The sequence below is a fragment of the Uloborus diversus genome, chromosome 4 (genome assembly GCF_026930045.1).
Source record: "Uloborus diversus isolate 005 chromosome 4, Udiv.v.3.1, whole genome shotgun sequence".
Taxonomy (NCBI): Eukaryota; Metazoa; Arthropoda; class Arachnida; order Araneae; family Uloboridae; genus Uloborus; species Uloborus diversus.
The window spans coordinates 86,223,029-86,243,149 of record NC_072734.1 but is presented as its reverse complement, the minus strand read 5'-3'; the positions used below and the strand labels follow the sequence as shown (position 1 = coordinate 86,243,149).

Below are 20,121 nucleotides of genomic sequence, written 5' to 3'. Positions count from 1 at the left end.
ATAGTTTAATATAAAAATAGCATACATATATGTCATGATGCACGCGATTAATTTTGAAGAGTTATTCAAAAACCAAAAAGATAACAATTCTAGGCCGTGGAAGTGGAAGCATCGCAGCCGCGCATAACCTCAGATCAATGACTACCTTGAATGCCAAAGAACAAAATTTAAAAGACTTACCCCGTGTGTGTAGACGACAGGAAAAACAAAATTGTTACCGTAGGTTCTTTATTTCATGTTAAACTTCAGAGCAGACAAGATGACAGGAATTTTGCATGGTGATCACCAGAAAAAAAACATTATTCACTTGGTAAAAAAACACAAATGCGCAGAACACATACTTAAGAGTTCAAAAAAAAGTGGAGCTGGGGTTTGCAAAGTTCGTTAAAGATCAAAAAACAGGGAGTTCATTCGGATGGTGGTGAAATATTCAAATTAAAATGGACGGAGGACGGACAGTTCACTTTGAAGATGGTGGGGTGTAATTCAGGGATGGATCATAATCAAGGATGTCAGTTGCAGGCCAATGTACCTTGAAAAAAAAATGGCGCGTCGGTTGGTAATCTCCATGGTGACAATGTTGAGATCATCACACGATTAAAAATGGATCAGGGTAATTTCGGGGTAATTGCGGCTCCATATCGTCACCACAAGCTATGTTGATCATCAAAAAGGGTCGTTAATTAAGGGCTCGATTCCGGTACATTCTGCATGCCGCCATCATTCACGCAGGTGAAGCATTTCCTATGCAACTATCACAAGTTGCACTGAAGCTTATCTTTTATTTTCTTGGTTACATACATTTATAAATTGAAAAAGGAATTTTCACCTCATTTTGAGGTCTTCAAACACCAGGCGGAGGGCCACGGCCGTCAACGGGCGCCGTGCACAATTCCATCTCTTTCGCCATCATCGGAGAGAAAACGGAGCCGCGAGAAGCACGTCCGATCGAACTGGAAGCAGCAAGCAGAGTGAAGTGGGGGTGGAAAAATGAATCGGCAAATGAGCGATCAGATCCAGGTACGGGGCGATGCGCGGGAACCAATGAGTGCGTTTGGCGCCCAAACAACGAAGGGAAGGGGACGCTACACCATTTTAATGGCCGACAAGAAGATGCAAAAAAAAATCGGATCCACAACTGAAAAAATGTCAAAAAGCTAGACGATGGGAAAAATGAATAAGTCATCAATTTGTTATCGTAAAGTGCCCAAAATTTAAAAGGGAACGCGGGGAAAACGTGGAATGCACGAGAAAATAAAACAGCTAAATGAGGAAAAAATGATTAAAATGACCAAAAACAAGGGAAAAAAATAAATGGGTAAAAAAATGTGATATGCATTATCACAATATATATGTATGTAAACAATTGATTGCCAAATATTTTGAAGCGAAAATGAAAAAAGTAAGATCAGTTGAAGTTTATGTAAGTGTGTATATAAATCAAATGAGTGTTCCTAATAGTATTTATAAATACAAACACATTAGGTGTATATTTTAAGATGCTTATCTGTGATGTGAAGGTTTATTGCCCATAGTAAATGCATTATAATAAAAAGGTTTTAAGTGTTAGAGTCACAAAACATTAAAATTCATATTAAGCAAAAAAAGAAAGAAAGAAAGAAAAACTACTTGATATTAATTAAGGAAATGTTGGCATGAAGTGAAATCTGTTCTTGTAATTTAAATATAAATTTGATGACAGGCTCTGAACTCAGCTAGGCTGATTCTAGTCGATTTTTTAGTCCTCAATGAAGATTATTGGCCGTTTAAAAGCTATCTACCTCCTTGCTCCTTATAGCCTCTTCCGGTACACTTTTCTGAGTACCTACAACTGTATTAAAGTAGTATTTTTTCTTAATTTTTGTGGCATTAACATATCCATAAAAGCATGCAGAGTACATAAATATTTTACTATGGGGGGGAAATCAATAAAAACTCGAAAAATATAACAGTAAATTTTTTTTTGTCTATAAATCTTCGTTTTGTGTGTATGTCGCTAAGCAATTCATTTGACTTTTCCATTGAGTTTAATTTCTACTATTGTAATAGAATATAATAGTGTAATCACGCCCAATAGCTTATTTACATTTAGTTGCACCAATGTGCAATTAAATTTTTTTTTTTTGGATTCAGTAAATTCTAAAGTTAACAATCATTCTATTTTAATTAAATGATTAATTCACAATAGATAATGTATTAGAATTAGATACTAATTTTATTATACCATGACAATAAATTTATGAACGGGTAATCAGTTGATTTTTCATTTTGTCCATTTCGACCAGTTTTGTCCATTTCGTCTAATTTCTTCCGCGTCCAGGATGTTTTACAAAAAAGTGGACAAAATAGCAACCCTGGCCCCGAACTCCCCTCTTCATAGCATAACAAGTGATAATCGACAATTGTATTTTAAAAGATTCAATTTCATAAATGGACCAGGAGAACGCCGCTGAACGCCCCCGACCCCTTACATTACCAAAAATTTTCTAAAATGCTTTTTTAAAACTAGAATTTAAGAAAATTTCTGGGGTTGGGCCTTTGAATCTCTCTTTCTCATCACCAAAAATCTTCTAAAACTGTGTTTTTAGGGCTAGAATTTTTTTAAAAAAAATTCATTGGTGAGCTCCCAAATCGTCCTTCTATTAACATAATTACAGAATATACCAATTGCGGTTTTACAATTGCCATTTCAAAAATAGGCGAGGGGGCATCCTCAAACCTCTTCTTCCCTCACATTACCCACATTACATCACTTTCTGGGGGAGAGCGTATTTAAGACACAATGACATCATTCCCCCGATGTCATTTGATACAAAAAAAGAAAAAAAGATTATTGCGACAACGAAGAAACCTGTCCAATTGGGACAAAATTTGTATCAAGTCCTTATAAAAAATTATAAACAAAAATGCCCTTGTAAAAAAATAATAAAATCCATCAGTAGGTACCTAATAATTGCTTTTCATACTATCTAACATTCATATTTATGTATCTGAATAAACCATTGTATTTTTCACCATTGATTTTATTTAAGAGAACCTGAAATTGACTCAAAAAGTATAAAACAATTTATAAATCGGAAAAAGTAAGTACAATTTTTTTTTTTTTTACAATTTTTGCAGTGTAGGGGATTTGAACAGAACGATCTATGCATTGTAACTTTAGACCGGAGTGGTTTAGTGGTACATATCAAGGAAAATATGAGGTGGTCTAAAGTTGTCACCACCGTGTGCAAACTTTATACCGATATGCAAAAAATTCCCTCGTCCTTTGTGTGTAATTTAAAATTTTTTTTTCAAAACGTCACACTACAGCTGAAATGTATGGTAGTGTACGGTTAAATGCAAGGGCGCCCATATGCAAAATTTTAAGGGCGGGGGGGGGGGGGCTCAGATATTTTCCTCATGGTTTGGCAGGATATTTTCCCCATAGAAACCAATTTCAGTACAGAATGGAGTTATTAAAATTTGACATTTTTAATAACTTATTCATTAATTGCTGGAGAAGAAGTGATTTTACATTTTTGCAAAGAAAAAAGTACTAAAAGCAAGGAAGTTCTAATTTCAAAGGGGAGCTTGAGCCCCCCTCCCTTGCCCCACATTTGCATGCCCTTGGTTAAATGCTCAACCTTTTTTGGAAAATAATGATGAATACACATATAAAGTTGTCTAAAGTTGTACGGTTTAACGATACACTTAAATTAGCTAAACGTTTTACATCAACATTCCACAAACTTAATTTGAAGTACTAAATTACATATACTTAAAAGTGTAAAATAACATTCTTTAAGTAAATTTGATTATTTAAATAATCGAGGAACATCATTTTTAAGTTTTTCTGCAGGTTTTCATGTCTTTCTCCAGTTTTAGGAATAAGATCAATTATTATAGATTTCAAAAAAGGAATTTTTAATCTGCCATTTTGTTGGATTCTTTGAGTATTTTGTTAATATGATTTGTCTTGTTGGATTCATTGAGTATTTTGTTAATATGATCTATCTGTCTGTTCTTACTAAAACTTTGAAGTTCACAAATAAGTATGTAAAATATTTTTGCTGTAATTCTTCTGGACTACATTTCTATGTTAAAAAAGCGAAAAAAAAATTCTACCCATAGTGTGTAGTCGAATTGAGAGATTGAAATAGAAAAATAACATTAGTTACCTTAATTATAATCCTTTGCTTACGTAATAAAGCAAATTACAAGGAAAATGTTATTGTCCAGGAGCAAAAAAAAAAAGTCCTACTCCAGGGAGGAAAAAACTCTCCTATTGTTTATAACGCACTTGTAGTACATTTAGTAGAATAGAATTTATTTCAAAACCATTATTTAGAAAATAAGGTAATGATTTTTAAAAACAACTGAATTTAGCAAACGATAAATAAAAATATGTAGCAAGACGAACCTTTCGAAAATAGATTTCTTGGTTATACATTTTTTAAATTTTGATGTTGCTCGAATAAGTAAATAAAGTTGCTTCAAATTTCTGGCTTAGATAAATTAGTATACAACTTTCTAGAATTTGGTAGATACTTTTCTAAACTAGAGAATTCGAAATAACTAACACTAGAACTCAATGTGAAAATAGTTATTAATTTGCTGGTTTAGAATTTTAGCATAGCAATTGATTTTTTTTTCTTAAAAGAAACTGTCTGTTATTCGGGATGTAAGATATTCAGAGCAAATATATGGAAAAACCTATATAAAGGGACCAGGACTCGAAGAAATGTTCGTTATTAGGGAGTGTCTGTTAAGGGAGGTTTTACATAGATTTTGTTTTGTCATGCAATAACATGCTTTTTGGTTTAGGTTACAGTTATTTCCTATTACTATAATTAAATTTTTGATAACCTTCGATGAAACTTACTGCTTGTCACTCTCCTGGTGTGTGAAAATTTGACCCCCATTTTTGAGGGGTGTAGGCTAGTTAAAGTGAGTTCCCTCACTTTAACTAGCCTTTTCCCCTTTCCTTTAACCTCTATTTTCCCCTTAATAAGTTCCTAACAAACAGTTAAGTTTTTTTTTTTTTTTTTTTTTTCAGATTTTTTGAGTCATTTTTATTTAAAAAATATTTGTGATTGAAAATGTCAGGTTTTTGGAGAAGCATCCAATTGCAAATGATCTGCAATGATGTTATGACTAGAGGGGGTTCAAGGGCTCTTCTACAGAAATTAAAACCATTGTGGAAAACCCACCCTCGGTTTTTTCTCTTCAAAGCCATTGGACTGCTTTGTATCTATTTGGAGTACAAAGCTGTCTGCGGCCCCAATTAAAAGAACTTTTAACATTTTGGACTGACTTAGCAAATGATACCTTAGGTCCTTTTTCTACATTTTAAACTTTTCAATAGCATACCTCCTGAATCTCTCGATTAAGTTTTTTTTTTTTAACATTTAAACACTTAGATCAACTGGGGGTGCATACTTAGTGCAATATATTAAAACTCTCCCACTGTATTTGAGCTTTTTTTTCTATTAAAAATATATTTCGGTGGCTCCTGTTTCTTTTTCTTTTTTTTTTTTTCACTTAGCTGTGGTTTTCGTGATGATATTGAATGTAAACTATTAAAGGTGTAAATACGTCAGAGGCCCCTATGAAGCTATCAATTTTATTTATCTATTCTTTTTTTTTTTTTTTAACTGAAGCTTACCATGAGTTTACACTATATACTATTTTTCTTTCGTTGAAAAATTTTAAACATACATTTGGTAATCTTTAGTTAGGTAACTTTAATATTAGTGTATTTTGGATGACTCCATTTTAAGATTACACTATATTTTAAAATTTTGCAGAATAAATACTTTTTGTTACTTTTATTCAATTAGTTCATTTATTATTACTATTCTAATTTCATAACACTGTGATGGCCTTCTTTTTTTGTGCATTACTAAAATATAATTAGATTGGAATTCTAAAGAGGGGGTATCACTCTCTACACCCCTTTGAAGACGGCCCTGAAGTACACTCAGGCCCGTTGAGAGGCCATCTCAGCCTAGTCGGCAACTATAGAGGCCTGCATCGGAATCGCACAGGAGGCTCGAAAATCAACAGACAGGGCCCCCACCTTTGCTCACCGCGGTCCTGAGTACACTCAAAAAATACCTTATCGTAGGCACTTGTGGTATTGAACCTATCTCCTGTGCCTGGTTGCCTCTCAAGGTCCCAAGGCTCTATTAAACGTAGGTCAGGTACTGGCACCACCAAATTTGATGTTCCTTCAAATTTGTCTTTATTAAGAGAGTGTTGCAAGTAAAAAAAAGTGGGGAGCTTAACCACAAATCGCTACCAGCTCCGCAACCCACCAGCCCTTCGGGCGATCGTCCAACCGCCCGATTGGCCAGTCCGGCCCTGATCGTAGACCTTATAACTTCAAAAAAAATTCTGAGTTAGAGAGAGCAACCACCTTCTCTTCTAACATGTCAATATGTATCCCAAAATGTTTACCCCCAATGCGTTTCTAAAACTCCAATAACAAAATTTATCAGGACCAGCCCCAATTGCATTTTTAAGGCTTAAAAAATTTCCAGGGGAGCATCTACAAACCAAACCCTTGTCCTTGTGTTACTAGTTACTACTAAATATAGCCTGAAATCGCGTTTTTTAAAAAATGTCTTTTGAAATTGCAGCTAAAATGAGATACCGAACCCAGTGTCAGTTTGGCATATATTTTAAAATATTAAAAATACTCCTCTAGTTCTGCTCCTCCCTTACAATCATTTGGGCGCTCCTGATCATAAGAGCTCATGAAAAATGTTTGGTGGTACATATTACTATTTCATGTGCAACTTGACTGCCAATTAAAGGTCTTCATGTCATTGGTATCTTTGGTAATTGCGACATTTAAAACACCACACATCGTTTTCTGAACCAACAAAACTTGTGCATTATTGAATTTTGATTAAATGCTTTACTAATAATAAAGATGAAGTATTTCTGGATGTCCGGAGGATGTCTGGATCTCTGTGACGCGCATAGCGCCTAGACCGTTTGGCCGATTTTCATGAAATTTGGCACAAAGTTAGTTTGTAGCATAAGGGTGTGCACCTTGAAGCAATTTTTCAAAAATTTGATGTGGTTCTTTTTCTACTTCAATTTTAAGAACAAAACTATCATAAGATGGACGAGTAAATTACGAAATTATTATAACGTGGAACCATAACATGGGTACAAGCCAATTGGCGAGAAAATTCACCATACATTATTTGTAAATATACAGGCGAACCAAAAGACCTTTTAATTTTTTCTATTACGGTCAAAGCCGTGCGGGTACAATTAGTATAATAATAAATTAAAAGAAATTAAAATTATCTGAGAAAACAATTGCTCACATTCTGATAAAGTAACTTTAACTCTTGGTAATTCAGAAAACTACTGTTCAAAAGAAAAACATAAAACAACCAATAGCCTGCCCCCTCCTTCTCCTTACTAATTTCTTCCCTTTTTCTGTTTTGCCAACTCCCCCTATTACCATGTGTCTACCAATGTGCAATATTCTTCAAAAACCACACCAATAAGTTACTTTCTGTCAAAAATTTATGACTCCCTCCCCCCCCCCCCCAAAAAAAATCCTGGCTAGGGCCTTGCAACACTTTAAACGAGAATTTCTCAGTTTGAACTTAGCTGCAGATACACCTTGTGCGCATACGGCAGAATATGTGTTGTTTCTTATTTTTAATGATCTAAGCATTTCCAGGTAACTTTCCTACTTTATAATTTATCTTATTAGAAAAAAATCGGACAAAATAATTAGTTAAAAAATATATTTAAGGTCTTACCATCCCTTATATCACCTGCTTCAATCTCATTTATACCATCTGAATAATAGTCTACTTCTGTTTCAGATTGAGACTTTTTAATATCTTGTCTACTTTTCCAACTTCTGACATATGTATTTAAATTTGAACTAGGATCTGACATTCTTCTTTGCATATAAGGGTTGTCCTATAAATAAATATAAAGGTATTACACAACATTTCAGAACAACAATCTTCAAAAAAGATAAATGCTTTTGGATTGAAACAAATAATTGAAAAAGAAAATGAAAATTATACTGTCAACTTATATTTGTTTGGTAGAAAATTTCAATAGCAGTGTAGCTAGAACCCAGATATGCTTAAAGCCACACCATTTTACTTGAAAAATATTTAGTTTCTCAAAGGGTCAATCAGGGTTCATACAGTTGTGGTTAAAAATATTTCAACTTTTCCAGGTAATTTTTTAAAAAACTACTCACTTCATTCAAAATTAAGTTTAAGCAGCAATATTTTCAAAATAATTAAAATTGTTTAAAGTAGCAATGCAGAAGAACTGAAACTTTTTCCCTTAGATTAAAAAAAAAATCTTGGATTTTTTAGGAAAACAAAATCGAAAATTTTAACATTTTGTTCAAATTCGTTTTAATTTGTTTACTACTTATTGAAAATAAAGTACAGTCAAACCTTGATATCTCGAACCTCCTTATCTCGAAACCCTTGATGTCTGGAAACAAAAATTTTCCCCAGCATTTTCTATAGAAACCCCAATGTATTTTCCATAGTTATCTCGAAATTTATTTTTCGAAACCCTTGATATGTCGAAATATTTGCACAGAAGCAAGTTTCAATTGTCATTCTGCTTTGGCAGTTTTTGCAGTAAAACCAGTTCCAGGGAAAATTGCTTAACGTTTTTCCTCCCTTTTCTTGGAAATTTTGGGAATAGGGGATTGGGGCAAGATAATAGGGGAGTGTTGGTATGAAGGAGGTGCTGTGTTTTCCCCAGAGTTTAGAATCTTTGTGCATTTCTCTCGAACATGTTGTCCATTTTTAGGAAAGGGGTTCGATTTTTCGTCCGTCAGTTTTCAAACAAAAATGGAAAATGCGTTCCTCATTTTCATCATTCAGTTTTTTAACTCCTACAAAATGGCTGCTGAGAACTTTTTGAATGTGAGGTTACTGGTTAAAGATAAAATTAGTATTTTTAAATTTTTAGGTGAAAAACCAAGTTGAAATTGTTGCTCATTTCAAAATCTCATCGTGTGCACTTCGACAATTAGAAAATTTCAAATCTAGTGAAATATTGAAGACTACTTTATTGATCGTAATTGGAAGTGGTCCGATAGTACATATATAAATGAATATAGTATACGTGTTTGGTGTAATTTTTTTAAAAGCCTTGATAACTCAAAAACTCAATATCTCGAAAAATTTTCACATCCCAAGAGATTCAAGATATCAAGGTTGTACTGTACTTTCAATTTATATTAACGTTTCTATGATGTCACATGCCATATGTACTATTAGCAGCTTGCTGTAATCGAGCAGCAATCTTTTAACATCCGCTTTTGGTTTACAATTTTTTTTTTTTTCTGATTAGTAGTAACGCAAAACATATTGAGCAAAATACAAAGCTATTTTTCAGTATAAATATTGAGTAGTCAACTCGTTGAATTGATCGTCATAACATATAATGCATAACAACAAAAACCAACATTCGCCAATCATAAGTCAATGCCAATAATTGTCACTTTTTTTCTGTCGCAAATTAAAGGAAGTTTACATTAAAAATTAAATTTTTTTTTCTAAAAAATAATTAATTTTTAAAAATTCATAAACATAAAACTTTTATCATGTAAACGACCAAATATGGCAACTAAATAAGTAGATTTTTGAATTTGTAGCATAGATGTAGTTATAAATAATTAATAATCCTTAAAGAACTACAATTAAGACAAGGTAGTCAGTTTTTAGCACATAAGCGTCTAAATCAATTAGAATGAAGAAATGTTCTGAAGATCAAATTTTATTTTTCCAGAAAAGAATTACAAATTATCTGAAAAAAAAGGCACATTTTGCGTTGTTTTCTATAGTTTGCATTGCAGTTAACATCCAATACCGTTTTCTGAAACTTAAAAAGTCTTGTGTACTTCCATTTTGGGAATGACCAAATACGGTGGCTAAGTTTCGCATGCAGCGACGCAGCAGAAAAGACTTTACGATAAAAAAAAATGATTTTCCTCGATCTGCGCTCCCATTTTCAGGCTTGTGTTTTCGAAGCAGTAAAGTGTCTTCTTCCCTGTTGAGTTCGTGTATAATTCCTGTTCCCCCGAAGAATTTTTTTCTTGGGAGCTATTGACGGTCAAAAATGGCGACAGCGGAAATTGTTTTGAGTTGCCACTTTTTTTATTGTCAGCGTCATTTTGCCTCAAAATGTTTACTATTTTTTTCAGGAAACATCGATAAAAATGAAGATTAGATCTCAAAAACAAAATTCCTTGAGAAAAAATTGGAAATAAAAAAATTTTGGAGGCAAATTTGGAAAATTTCCTGATTTTTCCGTGACATATTTATGCATGTCATTTTCCCTGACAATTCCAGGTTTTCCCGGAGCGTACGAACCCTGGTCAGTTCTAGATTTTAAAGTGGTCAGGGAGCTGAAATTTATAATAAAAACACAGGGAATGTAAAAAAAAGGAAAAGAAGTATAAAAAAAAAAGACCTATTTTCGTGAAAAAGGCATAGATTTCTAAACTGGCATTAAAAACTAGTATACTCTGTACCTGTTTGTGTATTAGCATTTTACTATTGAATGTACTCATATAAATTAAAATATACAAAAAAAGTTCAGGTATTTTTTTAAATGCTTATTTTGAACATTCAAGTTTTAATGATTCAAAAAATTAGCATTAACTGGAGATTTCTGAATGATTAAAATCAAGCATACAAAATTTAATAAATAAATACATAAAAAAATATTTATTTAATAATTATTGGGATAAAAAATAAAGTAATCAATATAACAAACGTTAATATAACTTTCATAATGCTAAAAATACTTACATAGTGCAACAGAAATGAAATAACAAAGGAAGCAATTTTGCACAAGGTATGTATTGAATGTTGGCATGTTTACAAAAAGTAATGTCTTAGTTATTAAAAGTAAAAAGAAAAATAATAATAAACTTTATTTTATTTTTTAAGCAACATATGTTAAAATAACTTCCAATTGTCCAAAATATTAAAATATTTACATAAAGCAATAAGAGTTGAAATTCTAAACATATGAAGCAATGTCTAAGAGAAACATGTTAAATGTTGGCAAGTGCTAATTAGTATGCCTACAAAAAATAAAGTAGCTTATTCATTGTTAAAATAAAAGGAATCCCAGATATTTGGTACCAATATAATTGCTAATATCACATTTATAGCAATAAAATTAGAGTTATCAAGAGAGGAAAAAAGGAAAACAGAAAATCAAACCTCAAAAAAAAAAGGTGGGGGGGGGAGTATTGCTGTGACCTTCGCATTTTCAGAGAAGGAAAAAAAACTAACCAAACAAACAAGGGCAGAACTTGTTGAAACAATGATTTTTGTGTACATTGTACAACTATTACGAACAACAAATTTAGGAATGAAAGTACATTAGTTAAAACTTTGTTTATAACAGCATTAAAATTAAAAAATAAATTTTACCTCCATATCATCCCAGTCATAATCTGTAATTGAGTAGCCAGGTTCAGATGTTGGAGTTTCCACACCAGATCCCTTTTGCTTCGTAACAGCCATTTCAGCATGACCTTTGCCCTGGGGACCCCTCATTCTTACGAATTCCAACCGTTGCTGACCTTGGTACCAGCCCAAGGAAACTTTTTGAGCAAAGCGTGAAGATAAACTAGCCTATAATTATAACCATTACCTGCTTTAGATAGAAGGAGTTAGATAAAAGAAATTTATGCATGACAAATGATGTCAACTGTGATAAAATCTGAAAAATAAAAGTTTTGAAAAATGCTGATATGGCAAGTATTAAAATTATGATTTAAAAATAAATCCTGTTTATGTGAATGAATTTATCTCATTTACATTTGAAAAACCTACAAACCATTTCAGCCATTCCAAAGCTCAAAATTTGAAAATTATTAGTTTTGTGCTCAAACAAAGTAAAACACTTGAAAAGATTTTACTGTCATTGTCAACTGAATTGTATGCATGAACGTTCTAATAAATTGACTGCCTTTTCTATATACCTAAAATTATAGGATTGCTTGTTGTAAGTGGCATATATATGTTTTTATTTTGGAGGGGGCCCATGCAAACAAGATTAGCTCCACCGCCTTTTTTTTTTTTTTTTTTTTTGTAAATTTCAATTTGGGAGGGGTAAGCAACAGAGCCCTGAACTTTTCATTTTTTTCGAGGTGGTGCAACGACTTCATACTGTCCCCCAGTGGCGCAGCCAAAAAAAAAAAAGCTTTTGGAAAGCACTCTTAAAAAAACCTCACCTTTGATTGGGGAAAATGGGTCCAAGGGGTTCTCCCCCAGAAATTTTTTAGATTTTTAGTCCGAAGAATGCAGTTTTAGACGTTCTCTGGTGATGCAAGGGGATGGAAAAAATCGGGGGAGGGGGGGGGCCTTCAGCCAAAATTTTCGGGAATTACAGGCTATATTTGTTGAACTTAGTGTAATGAAATGAATGGGACTATTTAAAGTTGCCCTCGGTTTATCTTTTTAAAAAATAGAGGGAAATCAATCCCCACCCTCCCAATGTTTCCAAATTGAAGTTCTAAAAACAAAGTTTTAAAGAGGTATTCAGTGATACTAGGTGGAGGGATTTAAACATTCTCAGTTTTTATTTTACTTTAAGGTTCTTTTCAAAAGCAATTCAGATTTTTTCCCTGACATTAGGCAATCTTTGAAAAAGAAGACTTCGAGATTCCTCCCTTGAAAGGTAAAACGCAATTTCAGGTTAACTTCGGAGATGTTTAGAGGTAAGGAGGGAGCGGTTTTAGGGATCTTCCTCCGAAAATTTTCAAAATGGAAATCTTGAAGACATCATTGCAGACTATTTTTGGTAGTAATCTTAGTGAAATTGTGTTGGTTCGGGGACTCACCTCCAGAAATGTTTTTAAAATGATGTCCGAAAAACGCTGAAATGAATGCGTTCTTAGGATATCAATTTCCATCATTACTCCAACCGAACAGCTAAAATTTATTTCAAATTTTTTGCATGGACGGGAGTTAAGGAGAGAAACATTTTGAAGACCCTTCTTTTCAGACTGACTAGGAAGAAAAAAAAGGACTTGGGGGGGGGGGGTGAAAGAAAGCGAGGGAAACCTAATTTGCTAAGCAACAATAAGCTGCATCTGTTAAACATTTTTAAATTAAAGATTTCTATTGGGTAGAATTGAGATTTTTTCCTTAACATTATTTGTCCCCGAACACTCTTTCCCAAGACACGTTCTTTTCTTGAGTAAGGGTGCGGATCCCCTGAACCCCTGACCTCTACTGAACACCATTGCCTAGTGCCTTCTTCTGACAGTTTTCCCAAACTTTAACAATTCGCGGCACCCTTTGAAGAATCAGAATTTTCTCACGGGTTCCTAGTCTAGTTTTATATACAAATTATTGTTATCAAGGACACTTTGCGGTACCCCTCACCTCTTCCTGCGGCATCTAGTTCGGAAATCTCTGACCTCACTAAATTTCTTCCACTTGTTATCCATGCAAAAATGTAAATAGGCAGCCCCCAAAGCTTTTTTTCTAATTACAGTAAAATTAAGTGTTTGGTCAATTACTTTATATACTTGTCATCCAAAGATTATTTTTAACTTTTTAATTCATTTTGCAACTAAAGCGTGTTTTTTTAGTTTTTGAAATTATGATTTTATTATTTATTATTTATTTTTTTTGTAACTAAAAGTTTAGAAATTATTTGTGAGTGACTAAAACAAAAAATAACTACCTTCATTTATTTATTTTTTAAAGATTTTGGAGGGGGCCCGGGTCCCCTCAGCCCCCTCCTTATATACACCCTTGCTTGTTGTTGTTGAATTGCTTTTATGTTACAATAACTTTCTAACATGGAAATATGATTAAATTTTCATACCCAGCATATTTGATTGATTTTTAAAAATAAATAACGTATCTGTGATGAGGAAAATGATAATCTAGGGCAGCAGGAAAATATCTCTGCAATAACAGCTTAAAAAGACAGCATTTTTTTTTTTCAAATTTTATATCCTATCCCTCATTATAAACTACCACAACACTACTAACTACATTTTGTCCATATTATAAGAAATTTAGTATAATAAGCTGCAGACTTTCCCCATTTTCTTTTGGAGAGTGGGACGGTAGGGTGGGGGGGGGATGCAATCTGGAATGAAGCTTACCAACATGGAAGGTTATGCTCAAACTAGCAAAATTTGTTCGATCTATAACTGCTTTTAATATACAGGGTGGTTATTAAATAACGTGAGGTGTTCAGAGCTCTCTGGAGAGTGAAGTATTGGACGAAACACTGTCAATTTTCATGGGTGTACACAGTAAATCATGGGGTTTCGGATTCTCAAATAAAAAATATAGTATCAAAAATCACCACCAAAGGAAATTTTGGCGCTGAAAATGTGTATTAATGTAAATATTGAAGGATTAAATGGTAACTGACAAAATATGCATCAATTTTGTTCTCAAAATATGACTTTTACTTACAAAAAAGATTCAATATGTCCAACATTAAGATTTTCCAGATACTGCATACAATCAGCGGCATAGCTACACTTTCTGCCGCCCAGGGCAGTTCCTCAATTTGCCGCCCTTTTGATTAGAAATAGCTAATACATTAAAGTCAAAATCCTTTAAAGTAAAAATAAGAACTTAATTAAGAAGAAAGGAAACTTATTTTTTTTCTTAGTATTTTCCTTGCTCTGGGAAAATAAAAAAGAGGATATCTTTGAATGCGTGAAGAGATTGGGGAAGGTTTGGGGGGCTGTCCGAAAAGTTTTTTGACTTGACTATAAAGAAAAAGTATAGAAAAATTTAGTGGAGAAAGGGCTTCCCATTAGATTTTCCTCCTGAAATTTTTTCCATATTAAAATTAGTTTTTGGCTATCTTTGATGACACTAAATAGAATAGAGAACTTTCGGGGAACTCTCTGGAAATTTTTCGATGCCGAAGTTTCAAAACGCAATCAAAGGCTATCTTTGGTTAAGATAGCCTATGGAGATTATCTAAAGGGGTTAGTGAGTCATTAAATATTTCTAAAACTAATGGGAAGTAAGATAGCTCTTCCATCCCTCCTGGAAATGTTTCGAAAATGACATCTTAAAAATGCGATTTAACCATTGTTTGACAGACGTCATAAGAGAGGTTGGATGATTGGTTCCCATATGAAATCTTTATTGAAATTGGTTTTCATTTTAGGTTCTTCATTATTGAGAAAAAAAGAAAAAGCTTCACAGACTTCCTTCAGAAATTTCTAAAACGAAATTTTGAACCAGCTTGTGACATTTGGTAACTGCATGGACATTTGAAGTGTCTTCCTTAGAATTTTTCTGAAGTTGAAGTTTTATGCAATTTTTAAAGATATTGGATGAGACAGGGGTTTTAAAGTTTGAAGTAGATGTCCTAAACATGCATTTTACACTATCCTTAATTATGTTAAAGGGTCAAGGCAGTTAATAGTCGACTGCCCTGAGAAATTTGTTGATGCAGTGAAACCTGTGTAAGTTGACCACTTGCGGTGCAGTACTTTGGTGGTCAACTTAGACAAGTGGTCAACTTATAAAGGGAGTAATGATTTTTTTTTTTTTTTTGTCATTTCTTGCACCATGTATTCATTTTTTTGACTATTTGACACTTACTCTTTCTGTTCAACTCACTTTCATTGTTTAACATTACTTTGAAACAATAATTTTAAATGTTATTCAAATATTTTTAGAGGTTATTTTCTCAGAATGACATATAATGTGTCACGTAAATTTAAAATTTCAGTAAATTGATCAAAAAAAATCATTGTTTATAAAAAGTTATTTGATATTAATAGTTCCTAAAAATTCATAGCTAATCAAAAATAACAAATTTTTCGCATTTCTTTTTTTCTCATATACATTTAATGCATTTATAACCATGATGATCTACTTTCAACAAAATAACTCCTTATTGAAGTTTGGCGCACTTATTAAACACTAGTTTTGGAAATTCCATACGTGTCAGCTCATTTTCTCTGCATTTTTCCCTTTTCAATTAATTTTAATACTTCATACTTTTTATCAATCTCAAGTTTAACTAACTTTCTTTTTGAAGCCATTTTATGTAAAACTATAACACAAAGAGCAACAAGCTGGACTCTCATAGTTCTAAAAGGCAGTTGAAAATGAAAATGTCCTATTTCTTAATCCCTTGCACCAGAAATACTGCAATGCAAATAACTTTTACTCTAGCACAATTCCAGTGTTGCCACAAAACATTGCAAATGGAAAAAAATACTTTGTACTTTTCTACTGACACATGTTTTCATTGAACAGAGAGTACAAAAGGTAATCTCAAATAGAACAACAAAAGAAAAACAAGTTTGGAGAATAAAAGGGTTCTTAGTAGTTTTCCAATGTGGTTAAGGAAGTTTAGTTATGCTGCTGTTTTATTTAGTTGGTAAAATGCTGGTCTGGCATCAAAAATTTTCTTGGAAAGCTATAAAAAAATAATAAAATAAAATAATTTGCTAAATTAAGTTTAAAAAAATAAACCAAGTGGTCAACTTACAAAAGGTTTTTTACAATACTCTAAACCAAATTAGTGGTCAAGATAGAAAGGTGGTCAAGTTAAATAGGTTTTCCTTCATTACACAAGATAGGACTAATTCCGTTCCTGACAAAAGCGGTCAACATAGACAGGTGGTCAACTTACAAAGGTGGTCAACTTTATAGGTTTTACTGTATTGAAGTTTTAAATGGAATTGTTTTGAGATTGATGGTCTAAAACTGCATTTTTAGGCTGTTTAGTGACGTTAACGTTAAAGGATAGGAAGGTTCGGCTGCTCTTCCCGAAAAATGTGCCTTTATTGAGGCTATTTTAAGCTACCTTCGTTTTTATTATATGAAGAATTCGCCGGCCTGAAAGCACATTATAAAGCTGTCCTTGGAAACGTTAGACTGTGAAGGAGGGGTTGAAAATGTAGCCCCAAAAAAATGTGTGGCCAAGTTAAGGGAGAAAGGTTTGGAAGTGGCTTTCCTCTGGAAAATTTTCAAAATTGAAGTCTTGAAAAAGCATTTTAAGCTTCGTGACAGTTGAAAGGAATGTAAAGGTCGGAGTTTTACCACGGAAATTTTCCTAATTTGAAGTTTTAGAAATGCAATTTTAGGGTATCTTTGTTTTATCAAAGGGAGTTGTGACTCCCTTTTGGATTTGCTCTTGAGCGAATCACTCAGAAGTTACCGCCCAGGTTACGAGCAATACTTAATAAGATCCGATACTGCTATTACCAAATATGGATGATTCTCTTCTTTACTGATTGAGGGCGATAAGATAAAGGGGCTCTATACATTTGGTTAAACATACCGTGATTCATGAGAAGGAAAAGTTGTACATCGAAAATAATTACTTCTGATGTAAATATAAAATGCTTTGCCCAGACATTTTAATGACAATAAACTTTTCATTAAAAGGGATGACTAAATGTGAAACTTATTGTTTAAAGGAATTCTGTTAATTCTGAAAGCTGTAATATTGACAGCAAATATTATTTGAGTTGTGAATAAGTGTTTTTATAAAGTGCACATAAAATTCATTCTGTTTTGAGGAAAATTTTGTAATCAAGGACTAATCAAAGCAATTGTTGAAAATAGATGTTATCCCGATTGAGCAATAAACTGCCCTCCATTTGAGACTTTTCTCCAGGGCTGCGGAGTCGGAAGGAAAATAGCCGACTCCGACCCCGACTCCGGGGTTTCGAAACACCCGACTCCGACTCCGGCTTTTTTATTTATTTATTTTTCAATTCAACCCCTATCCCCCTCATGAGAAGGGAGGAAAACCTCTATACAGAGATTGAAATATTAATTTGTTTCTTATGAAATTTAAGCGCCGTATTTTTTTTGTAAAATTATGAAGCATACAACGTCAGAAATTGAATTTGAAAATCAAATTGTTCCAATAATTACGATTTTAAAATTGAAATCACATAATCATCCTATTGTTAAAAAAAATTGAAAAGGTTTAACTTGCTCCCCATTAATGTTTAACGAATAGATGTTGATCAAATCGTGTGATTTTCAAAAACGCTTTTTTCGCTAAGTCAAAAAACCTTTCTAGATCGAGGGCGGTCCGCTCCGGCCAAGATCCATCTGGTGGGTGACACCTCAAGTATATTTCAGAGTTTATAAAAACAATACACATACTTTAATTCTGAAAAAAAAAATCCCCAATAAATTTGAAATTATATTTCATCTATAAAATTTCAACGAAAATAAGGCACTATACTTGTATTGAGGGAAAATATGGGGTACATGTACGCTTGGAGAAAATTTTACAGAAAATGCGGCAATATACAGCTTTGTACAAATAGCTTTTCTTTTTCCTATAATTATTCCCTCAATTTTTAATTTTAATTTTACTGGCTGCTTTAGAATTAATCTTGAAATGAAGATTTTAAGATTAACTGCAATTATTTGAGTGTTGTAACCAAGATATTTGTTCTATTTCATACTTTTGTTGAGAATCAAGCTTGTAGATGTTGTCCTTAAATTGAAAAGACAGATATATTTTATCATGTCTTTTAGATTTGCGCCTTTGCACGCCAACACTAAGTTGAATTACAGAACACCGTAAGATACCTCTCGAACTACGGGCTCCAACTTGCTCAAGGGGTACATTCCTTTTACAATTTCATAACTGAGGTCGAAGTAAAAAAAATGTTATTATTGTTGTTTTAAGGTGATTTTAAAAAATTTTATTATTGTTGTTTTAAAGTGATTAAAAAAATATAAAATGTTAGGTAAGAAAACCGTGCTCACAGTTGCTATTATTTCAAGAATGTTGAAAAACAAGCAAACTAGGGCACAGCGTAGGTGGCTATTACAGAAAATTCGATGAACAATCAAGCCAGCTGGTTATTAATGACAGTTGTTTTCTTATTAGTAGGCTTTTATACATGTAACCGAATCAACTGGTAGTCAGTTTTTCAAAAAATGCCAGGAGAGTCAGCGAAAATTAAAGAAAAAAAAGTAGACCAGAGTCGGAGTCGGAATATTTTCTACCGACTCCGACTCCAACTCCTTTACGCCAAAATCAGTCCGACTCCGACTCCACAGCCCTGCTTTTCTCCTCTTATACTTGTTGTCACTTTCCTTTTAAAAAAAAAAATATATTTTTTTTTTTTTTTTTTTAATGAGGTGGTTTCCAAGAAACTTTCTTAACACATTAAGTGGTAGATTCATCATATAAAGAAAGGTTATGAAATTTAATGTTTCCTCCCCTATAGTAAACCTCTACAGTGAAAAAAAACCCTTAGGGCCCTTGATTTTACACTGCAGTCTCCCTCAATCTGTAGATTCAGATGAAGGGAGAAAAAAAACAATGAATAGTGTGGAGGAGTCCACAAGAAAAACATATGTTTTGTAGAATTACCATAATCATACCAAAATTTTACAATTCAAAGACTTTTTTTTTTTTTTTTTGCCTTTAGAAAAAGATGAAAAATCCTCATTAGGAAAATACATGAATCAAAAGTGTGAAATTTCCACCCCCAAAAGACTGCCGTCTAGGGCGAACCTCCCCCTCTGCCCCACCCTAGCTATGCCACTTCATACAATGCACAATATTTTCTACACATCCAGAAGAGAAGGAGGGGGAGATAATTTCTCCTTCCTGTAGCATTATGTAAGTTTTCAAAGTTGAGACATCGGGAACAGAATTGAGATATTGTAGATACACAACACTGTTAAGAAATCCCCATTGATTGGGCGATTACAGTGGGCACACCATAGGAAATGCATGACTTATAAAACTGCTATTAAAGAAATGCTGCCGCTATATACTCAGTAAGCACAACGTGAGGTGGTGCACCATCCTGCATGAATATTATCCACAAAAGAAATCCTATCTCCTGAGCCAAAATTTTTTCGTGACGACTTTTGGTTTGTTCTTCTCTTGTTACAAATTGAAATCCCATCCCTTGTTAGTTTGATTGAACCTCATTTGTAAGCAACAAAAATTTATAGAAAAAACTTGATTTCTGCTGCATTCTCTGGCATTTAGTTCTTTAGTATTTTCAAATAATGCACTTTTACAGAGTCAAAATTCCCCCTGATGGTGACATTTGGTACTATTTTTCTTATTGTAGAAATCGAAATCCCATAGTCTTCTATGTACGCCTTG

General features: G+C 33.1%; 1 protein-coding gene across 2 annotated transcripts in view; it reads right to left on the bottom strand.

Moving 5' to 3' along the window:
* LOC129220357 (uncharacterized protein KIAA0930 homolog) overlaps window positions 1–20,121 on the bottom strand; it is a 47,248-nt gene that overhangs the window by 16,541 nt on the left and 10,586 nt on the right. For both annotated transcript variants that reach the window (XM_054854764.1, XM_054854765.1), the window contains exons 7-8: window positions 11,445–11,648; window positions 7,773–7,938 (exon numbers count right to left, since the gene is read on the bottom strand). In XM_054854764.1, coding sequence (XP_054710739.1) covers window positions 7,773–7,938; window positions 11,445–11,648 — 370 coding nt within the window. The remainder of the gene's footprint in view (window positions 1–7,772; window positions 7,939–11,444; window positions 11,649–20,121) is intronic.